At 36.2% G+C, this 10,345-nt stretch overlaps 1 protein-coding gene across 1 annotated transcript; it reads left to right on the top strand.

The window, feature by feature from the left end:
* Nucleotides 1-5,562: 5,562 nt before the first annotated feature.
* Nucleotides 5,563-7,810, top strand: LOC133721535 (fructose-bisphosphate aldolase, cytoplasmic isozyme-like). Its single transcript, XM_062148177.1, has 3 exons — nucleotides 5,563-5,691; nucleotides 6,318-6,545; nucleotides 6,805-7,810. The coding sequence occupies exons 1-3, from the start codon at nucleotides 5,664-5,666 to the stop codon at nucleotides 7,623-7,625; spliced, it is 1,077 nt and encodes a 358-aa protein (XP_062004161.1). The 5' UTR covers nucleotides 5,563-5,663; the 3' UTR covers nucleotides 7,626-7,810.
* The last annotated feature ends 2,535 nt before the right edge of the window (nucleotides 7,811-10,345 follow it).

The raw sequence follows: 10,345 nt of genomic DNA on the forward strand, positions 1-10,345 counted from the left end.
TTTTGTACATTTCTTAAGTGCAACCACATTTAACAATTTATACAGAGAAAAATGCATCAGGCATCCCCAATGTGGGGGAAGACGTCTTGATCATATCTTCACATCAAAACTTTATTATAAAAGCTAGGAGCATAATGACCAGCAGTGCAGAAGAATTACAGATTATGGGAGAAAATTGCTAGTATTCAAATGACAAAACTAACTCATTAATGAATAATTATTAAAAAAAAAAAAAAAAAGTCAACTAATTTTTGTTTATAGCTTTTCTTGGGTCTTATAGGGTGGCAAGGGCAACCTAATGAGGAAGGCTCTCATGCCATATTTTCCATGTTTTTATTTTCAATAATTTGTCATTTTAAATAATAAATAAAATCGGCGTGACAAGAAATTAAGAAAAAATGTGGGGCGTGATCTAAAATGATGCTAGTTTGAAGTTGGCGTTGGTTGAATATGAATATAAATGTTGAAAGTTTGGTTGAATGATGTATAACTAAGATTATTGGGTTGACTTATAAGTAATTAGAAAAATTTATTGGTGACAAAGAACAAACATGAAGCATGTTGTAGTACGTCCCCTTGACGCTGCAAAGCTGATTTGCATAATGCATTTTTTATTATTGAAGACCAAAAGAAATTTTAAAAATAAAATTACAGGCCCAGTATTATTTGGTCTAGTGACATAAGTATCTTTTTTGTAAATAAGAGGTCGTGAGTTCGACTCACAATAGACTATTTGTTATGCATGAGTTGTTTATTTGACAAAAATAAAAAATCAAGATTACAGCATACAGAATTGACATGAGTCTAATTTGTATCACTTTTGATTCAATTCTATATCACTTTGTAGTTTTATTTAGAGAAAAGAAAAGCTTAGGGCCCGTTCGGTATCATTTTGCGATACTGTTTTTTGTTTTATGAATTCAAAAATTTATGAATTTGCGTTCGGTGCATTAAACTTGAAAAACAATGAAAATAAATTTTAGGAAACAATTCAGGAACTATGAATAAATATGGGAAATGACTTTTTGAAGTTTTCATTGTTTCCTGAGAACAACTTGCCCTACAATTAGAGAAAGTGATTAATTTTTTTTATTTTTAAGCACATAGATCCACAAACTCTTCTCCTCACTTTTGATCTTTCTCTCTTTCTTTCCCACAATTTCCATTGAGACTTATCATCTCTTCTCATGATCTCATCTACTTTATATGCTGTTTGAACTTTCTTCTTCCCCGTTTTTTTCAATCAATTGAAACTTGCAGAATTATGCAATAGAGAAGAATGAAGGATTTAGAAAATCCCTCTTTCACGTGTCAGATCTAATTTATACGGATGATTTAGAGTGAAAGCTTCGGTATTTTATGCTTCAATATAATTGGATTATCTCATGGGCAAGAGGAATTAACAACTAAGGTTGAGACATTTGATTGAATTATATATCTTTTTGAACTAAAGATTCAAGAGCTTGCAACTTCATATGATATATTTTATAAACAAATTTGAGGGATTTGATTCTTCTTGTTCAATCTCCTTCACAATACTCTGTTTCTTTTCTCATAACAACCAATAAATGATTCATAATCAATACAAACAAAATAGTCAATTTTTCATGATTACTGAGGAAAAACTAAACAGAGTGCTATTTTTTTTAAATGATAGATATGTTTTTGATATGTCAAGTTTTGAAATACTTGTACCGAACATGTATTTACATCTTAAAAACTTGTAGTTTAATTCCCCATTTTCATTCTACAATCCAGTATTACAAAAATAATTTCATAAAACGTTATAGGACACACCCTTATTTTACTGAATAAAAGTTTACATTCGTGAATTTATCTCAACTACTCCATAGGGAGAAGAAATATTTTACTTATTTCCTTTACATAACCCCGGCAATTACAGACACCATTATCATCATAAGGCTAAAACTCTAACCACAATGATCATCATTTATCTTTTGTTACTAATAGTTAACCAATCCCAAGTATCACAATATGACAACAAACATTAAGACGAACCATTTTACATTCTTTCACTACCGTATCCTAAAATCTCGCACACAAAACTTTTTTTCATTATTTCTTCTTGTCAAGCAATGCAATTTTACATTTTTTTTTTTCGAAATTGACTCTAGCACCATGAATGGCTTCGTGGAATGAAAATCATCTTTACAATGATAGTTTGTTATCATCTTTGCAAAAATCAACAATATTGAAAGTAGTGTAATTATCTACCTAGTATCAAATAAACCCTTTATTATGATTTATCATATTCTACTGTTAACAAAAGTATCTATTTTTTTTTTACATCAGTTGATTGAGTAAACGATTTTCAATGTTGATGTTTTTTTTTTTTTTTTTTGGTATAAATGCATTTACATTCTAATATGAAATTACTGGTTCCAGCCATACATGCTAGATGAAAATTAAAGGAAATGTTGATGGAAAGAATAAGGAGCAAAATTGCAAACATTTCTAACAGTAAGCATCTATACAAGGCATTCAGTGGCTATTCCAAAGCGATCTGTTGGGTGTCTGTAACAACAAAACAAACAAAGATCATTGGAAATGACATTCATTCATGGTGGATGACTAACCAGCCTACAAGTCATATATAACTACCACAGTCCTGATCACATGGTCAACAACTGACCATGGATTTTCTGGTCACTGACCGTCCGATTGAGATCGGACGTTTGACAGCTCTCATCTTAAATCTCATTACTTAGCTGTCAACCGTCCGATCTCAATCGAACGGTCAGTGACCAGAAAATCCATGGTCAGTTGCTGACCATGTGATCAGGATCGATAACTACCAACTCTACACAAGCTGTAGACACAATGCCGTTCAATTTAACCCCTAAATCGTTACCTATTTTACACTATTGATATGAGTCTGTATCTGATCTATAATGTTGGAGATATAGAGAGCAAGTTGGGGAGAAATACAGTTGGAACCATTTGGTGTGCCAAAAATAATGGCGCACCTAGAAACACAGGCTAGTTGTCTTAAAACCCAGAAAGCTTTTTAAGGCGGTTGCAAATATTGGTCATGAAAGTATCAAACCAAACCGCGATTAGAGTCACTCTCAAACCCCACAGGATTTGGTTGGCTGCTTCTTACCTTTGTTTTCTTTGCATTCAAAAGTCTCGAGTCTTGGCCGCCTACCTAATCACGGGACAGCTGCTTGTTTTGAGAAACTTTTTAGGGCCCCTCAACCACCGTGCCTAATTACTATTTTAGGCTTCTTCTATTCCAATCTATAATATCCAATTTAGAAAGAAAAAAAAAAAAGATAAAAAATGATTTCGACACAATTTTTAGATATTAATTGAAGGTGTTTTTATCACCACTTCAAAACTTTCTTGCACCGGACAGAATGATATCAAACTTTTAAAAGTGATCAAAGAGGTATCTAGACCTACAAAAATTGATCAATTTCATACTCTAATTTCAAAAGTGATCAAAAATGTACCTAGACTTAAAAAAATTGGTCAATTTCATACATCTGTCTATTTTCGGTCATATCTCCGTTAAAACTAAGGGTATAATACAACCTTTCACTAAATATTTAGTTGGAATGTCATATTATCCTCTAATTTTTTCTCTTTCTCTTTTTCTGTTATCGTTCTTTCTCATTCTTTTGTAATTTGCATATTGCATCTAGTCATCTACAACCAAACTATCCAAGCGTAATTCTTCTTTATTTGTGATTGCGCAATTTTAATTCAATCATCATCTTCCTTCTGCATATTGCATCTATAACCCAAACTTTTTTCTTGTTTATGTAAAAGTAGCTGGATCAATGGTTATTAAACAATAGGACTGTGTGAAAATACAATGGTCTCGCCGCCGCCGATGACACTACAAAATTGTAATTTGAATTCAAAATTTTTGCAAAATTGGAATCTGAAACTGAATACAGAAATGCACAGATGCAAAATCAAACCCATAAATTGAAGTGATTTGTGGTCAGAAGGGTCATCAAACATCTATAACCCCATTTTCTTCTTCTATAGAATTAAAATCTTTCATTCAATTTCAATTCCACCATCTTAGAAACAAATAAGGTTGGGATGTTTCCCTTCTTCTAAAAAAATAAAGAAAAAGGGGGAGATAGAGAGAGAGAGGTAGACGATAGAAGAAGAACAAGAGAATCAACAAAATAAAATAAAAAATAATTTAAAATTAGTTTTCGTGGGAAAATACTATTATAACTCCAAAAAACACCTCACATGCACCGCACGTGATCAATTTTAACAGAGAAGTGACGGAAAATGAGCCAAAGTATCAAGTTGATTTGTTTTTAAAAGTTTAGGTATTATTTAGATCACTTTTGAAAGTTGGGTATCATTCTGTCCGGTGCAAAAAAATTTAGACACCGTTGGTGATAAAAACTCTTCTAACTGAAATATTGGAAAATATCGACAAATATTGGTAGATATATAAAAACAAATTATAGAGATATGTTGAATATCACGTAAATATAGTTTCGAAGAAATTTAAAATGTGTAAATCATTATATTACACTAATAATTTAAATTGTAGTTAGACTGAAATTTGATATGGTTACGTTTTAAATTATGTGAAAATAAGTTGCCCCCTAGTGGCAGGATGAAATGAAGTGTCGCTGGAGGTGTTTCTAGTTGACAACATAATGGGAGAGCAGGTTTAATTGCTTTATGGCTTTGTATGAGCTTTCTCTTTCCGTTGTGTCACTATTGTGCAGCAAATGGAGTTGCCCAAATGTCTGGTTTGTCAACCCTTGCTAGTTGGTGCATGTTTAAATACATAAGTTTAGTGGAGGCTCCTGTTATTATTCGGAATGTTCTCTCGTTGCTAATTAATCGGGGTTTAGGCTTTATGTCCCCCCCCCCAATTGTATTCAACAGTTTCATTAATAAAAGCTTGAGGGCAATTGCACCGGCCCTTATTTAAAAAAAAAACGGCCCTTATTTAAAAAAAAAAAAATTATGTTTAGATTTTCCCGTAATAATGAATTGACAGAATCAAGATTCTTCGCTGTCAAATTGCTATTCTGATGGATTCACTAGTTCATTTGGTCCATGGTTGATGACATATTTTTACTTTGGCAATAAGAAAAGTTAAACCAAAAAATCTACGTACGTAAGAGATATTTTCATTAATTAATCCGGATTACACAATTAAAGATTTGATGGCAAGGTGGGTGGTGGGGGTAAAAAGGAAAAATCATAAGAGAATTACGTGGGGAATAAAAAAGAAAGAAAAAAAAAATACGTGGGAAAGACGCCAAGCAAATAGTGGCTGACTCACTCGGGTTTGCCCTTTTTCGCTTCATTTTCTCGAGAGAAACTTGCGTGGGGCACCCGCACCACGTGTCTCTACGGCAGACCAATCACCTCCCAGAAGGGGGGTGTTTTGGGTATTTTATATTTAAGGAGCAGGGGTGTTTTCGGAAAAGACAAAAAAAATTATTCCTCCTGATTGGGCTGCCGTAGGGACACGTGGTGGGGAAACCCCCACCTAAGTATTTGCCTGCCCATTTTCTCTCCTTAAAAAGCCCCACCCACCCTTCACTTTTTCCATCTTCTTCTCCTTTCGATCTCTCAGAAAAACCCTCTCCCCTTCTCTCTCTCTCTCTCTCTCTCTCTCTCTCTCTCCAAGCCTAGTATCAACCACCATGACTGCTTACAGAGGCAAATACGCTGGTAATTTGAATCTTCTTCTTGTTCTTCGATCCTTATTTGATCTGTTCGGTATATTATTTTTTGCTCTGTTTGTGTATCTGTCTCGATGTATTGCGTAGATCTGTAAGGATTTGATTTATGAGATAGTCTTTGTTGTAGTAATGTGTAGTTAGTTCCTGATTCGTTCAGTTACTTATGTTAGCGATCTGTTGTGGTTTTGTTCGATTGGGTTTTTTGAGTAAAGCGATCTGTTTATGTTACTGTGGAGTTTTGGATCTGACTATTATGCATGGGTTTGTGTTACTTTTCATAGTTGGAATCAACTCGTGGTGGCATGGGACGGTTACTAATAGCTCAGTTAGGCTCGATCTTGTTGGATTTGTGATCTCTCTTGTGTACTATTGGAATCCTGTTCTTTGATGTATTTTTCAGCACAAGTAGATTGCTGTGTGCAGTGACGATCCACTTGTTATAGTCTTGTAGCCTTCTTAGTTACCTACCTAGTTGTTTGAACCAGTTATCTTGTGATTGAATAGCTTGGATGTTTGTTAGATTACTCTTTCTGTTTATTTACGGTAGATTTGTGTATGAACATTTGTGTTTATGATTTTGTGGTCTCCGTTGCCTGAATTTTGGATACCTTGCAGATGAGCTCATTGCCAATGCTGCCTACATTGGCACCCCTGGAAAGGGTATTCTGGCTGCTGATGAGTCCACTGGCACCATTGGAAAACGTTTTTCCAGCATCAACGTTGAGAATGTTGAAGAGAACAGGCGTGCTCTTCGTGAGCTCCTCTTCACCGCCCCCAATGTCCTCCAGTACCTTAGTGGAGTGATCCTCTTTGAGGAAACCCTCTACCAGAAAACAGCTGCAGGTATATTGAACATAATTTCTGTTGTTTGATACTGTCTTGCCAGCCTTGTGAGTGGTTAGTTGTTTACTTTGTGATCAATCAATTATTGCTCTGTGATAAGAAATTAATAAGGTACATTTTGATATTGTGCCCTTTCGTAAATCCTTTCATTTCATTCTAATTTGAGCAATCTTCTGGTTAGTTTGAGTGTTACCCCTTTTTGGTTACTTGTTCTTGATGGATGGATCTTAATAGTATTTATGCTTGTTGTATTGTGCAGGCAAGCCTTTCGTTGATGTCATGAAGGAAGGTGGTGTTCTCCCTGGTATCAAGGTTGACAAGGGTGTTGTTGAGCTTAAAGGCACCGACGGTGAGACCACAACCCAGGGTTTGGATGGCCTTGGTGCCCGCTGCGCTAAGTACTATGAAGCCGGTGCCCGGTTTGCCAAATGGCGTGCTGTGCTCAAGATTGGTCCCAATGAGCCATCTCAGCTTTCAATCAACGAGAATGCCAATGGCTTGGCTCGTTATGCTATCATCTGCCAGGAGAATGGTTTGGTACCCATTGTTGAGCCTGAGATCCTTGTTGACGGACCCCACTCCATTGACAAGTGTGCTGATGTGACTGAGCGCGTCCTTGCTGCATGTTACAAGGCTGTCAATGACCACCACGTCCTTCTTGAAGGAACTCTCTTGAAGCCCAACATGGTGACTCCCGGATCTGATGCCAAGAAGGTTGCACCAGAAGTGATTGCTGAGTACACCGTCCGTGCCTTGCAGCGCACTACCCCTGCAGCTGTCCCTGCTGTGGTGTTCTTGTCTGGTGGACAGAGTGAGGAGGAGGCTACTCTCAACCTTAACGCCATGAACAAGCTCAAGGGAAAGAAGCCATGGACTCTTTCCTTCTCCTTCGGCCGTGCTCTTCAAGCCAGCACTCTCAAGGCTTGGTCAGGAAAGAAAGAAAATGTTAAGGCTGCACAGGAGGCTCTCCTCACAAGGGCCAAGGCCAACTCAGAGGCAACCTTGGGAACCTACAAGGGTGATGCCAAGCTCGGAGAGGGCGCTGCAGAGAGCCTTCACGTCAAGGACTACAAGTACTGAAGAAGTTTAGACTTCTTTCTTCTCCTTGTGTTTTGTTTTTGGAAAACTATCTTTTGCGTCGTGTATCACAATGGCATTTTCAGGCATATAGTTTTAGGGATTTTTCAAAGTTATGTTTCTCAATCTTGATCTTGGTTTGTAGGATTTGGTAGAATAAACAAGCTTGAAGAGCATTGACATGTTGAGTATGTTAAAAAAGAACGGATCATGATCTATTTTGCCTGAATGAAGATGATGCTGAATAACCAATGTCTGCTATTCCAAAATTTTTGCTCCCGAAAGGTTTGATTTTATTGGTCATAATAGATCAACTTGATTTTGATTATCCATTTTGTTCTTTTATATGAACCATGCTTACCATCCTCAAGCTTTCCTATGGTTGAAGAGAAGAGAAAGCATATCAATTTCACATCTAATTCCTCTCCACATTCTATCAAAACCCTTACAGAGTCTAAATTATTTGTCTGATGGATACAAAATGGTCATATTGGCTCGATTATGGTCAGTCGGATCTTGTTCCGGCTCATATTGGATCAACCAGCCACTATCTTGTTCCAATATTCTCTGTATTTACGTCTTGGTCAAGTTGTGATCTGCCCCCATCATTCATTACTTATATTTCTCACTGCTTGTTATGAGTTATAGCTACTTTGCCAATTGCTCATCTTCACCATAGAGGCACTGAGTTGTAAGCTTGGATTGACCTGTGCCCTGAGCATTGGGGATTGTGGCCCTGTAAGCACCCACCAATAAAGCCCAAACTGAGCAAATCACCCCTAGCTTTGAAGACAAACGAATAAGCTTAGAGTCCATAAAGCCTCCTTGAGACCAAAAAGACAATATAAATCCAAGAGTTTTGCTTGAGGAGGTGCCAAAGATCCATTTGGAGTTTCCACTCGTCCCATAGTTCATGTTTCAACATTCATAAACTAACTGTGTTTAGCTAAAGATTTTGGTAATGGTGATTACCTTTTTGATATACCATAGAAAGTTTTGGGTAAAAGATGAGTAAAGACGATCATCGTTACTCTATAATCCGTTGGGATTAAAATGCGATACACCAGAAAAACAAACTACAAATATAATTAGGTAATAGCTTTTCAAAAAATAATAATAATTAGGTAAATAGAGCACCGACTATTTTTGCTGTCTTATACTCTCACTCTCAACATGCAGTGCCACACCCTTGCTCTTACCATGAAAGTAAATGAACAAAATGGAAGAAGAACAGAAGGTTTTTATGAAAGTGAAAAACAAAATAGAATTACAGAAGGTTAAAAAACCTGATGAGAATCAAATCCCGGACCATAGCCATTATTAAGCCCACTGTACTGAACTGCAGATACATCATTCTTACATTGTTTGGGCCTATATACATATAATGAGTCTGAGACGACATCATTTTAAGCCATACCTTTTGTCTGGCTCTAATAACGTCTGCTAAAAGTATTAAAAAACTTTCTTAACACACATTCTTAAACCTTCTTTATGTAATCTCCTTTTTATGGAAACACCATAATTAAGATAACTATCTACACATTCACCATAATATCTTTAGTAAAAACCAAGAGACATGGGTTGTAAACTTTATATCTTGACCTTCGTTTTCGACATGATAATCGCCTTAAATACAGTAAGTGCATAAGACATACAAAATTGCATGATAATTAATGGGATATCGTAGATTCATTGATAAAGACTTATTTCAAGGTTTGCCTCAGGCATCGAAATCAAGTTCACCTATGTATGCCTGATATAGGATGAGGGATTAAGGGGCTCTATAGAATAAGGGGCTTCCCTTTGTGTATATTGGGAGCTAAGAAGAATACTCTTGGCACTCAACGTCAGATACACAAGAGAAACAATACAATATAGAACTCAAAGATCTAGTACTCTAATATATATACGCTTTCCAGTTACCAAACTCTTACACAGCTCTTAGTAAAATTTACAATTGATGTAGGATTTTATATAGGGTTCCATATGACATTGCCACTATTATGACAACTATTAGAATCATTTACACTCGAGCCTATAACTCTCATAACATATAACATAAGAAATGTCAAGAATCATACTGTTATTTTACTCGTTACCTTCCTAACCTCTAAACTTTCTCGATTCTCATGGCTCCACTTGCAAACAATTATATGTTGATCACTTGTTCAATCATCTAAACAATGACTTTTAATCTATTTTCCAAAAGAGTGTGGGCCGTGTGGCTAATATTTTCTGATTTTGTGTAGGTGTGAAATGGGGTTAATTAATTGCTGTAGTGTAAAGAAGCGTTAAAACCTCTGATGCAAAATTTCAAAGGGGAAGATTAGATTGATAATATGATTTCCCAAACTGGGGCAAGCCGTGTGCTAAGAAAGTAGAGCAGAACAGTTGCATTTTTTATATGTTTTGGTTCTTCATCAGCTCAGTAAGTGGTCACATCGATCACAAGAAAAGGCAGGTTTAGAAAGGCCTCCCCAGAGAAGCTGGCTTGCTTGAACTTGGAAGTTCCATAATGGCTTCCTTGAACTTGGAAGTTCCATAATTGTCAATGTGTATGTAGCTTCGTTTCTCCATTTGACTGCTGGACGAGACCAGATGAGAGATGAGCCTTAAGACAAGTAAAGCAAAGCTAAGCGAAGCGAAGCAAAGCAAAGCAAAGCTGCGTGCATGGGTTGTTGAAGCTTTGAAGATTCATGAAAATGGTAAAAGAGAAAGAAAAA

Source organism: Rosa rugosa, chromosome 7 (assembly GCF_958449725.1).
Source record: "Rosa rugosa chromosome 7, drRosRugo1.1, whole genome shotgun sequence".
Lineage (NCBI taxonomy): Eukaryota > Viridiplantae > Streptophyta > Magnoliopsida > Rosales > Rosaceae > Rosa > Rosa rugosa.

Coding starts and splice junctions, on each gene's coding strand:
- LOC133721535 (XM_062148177.1), top strand. CDS start 5,664: ATGACTGCTTACAGAGGCAAATACGCTG. Junction 5,692..6,317: donor TTACAGAGGCAAATACGCTG/GTAATTTGAATC, acceptor GATACCTTGCAG/ATGAGCTCATTGCCAATGCT. Junction 6,546..6,804: donor CTACCAGAAAACAGCTGCAG/GTATATTGAACA, acceptor TGTATTGTGCAG/GCAAGCCTTTCGTTGATGTC.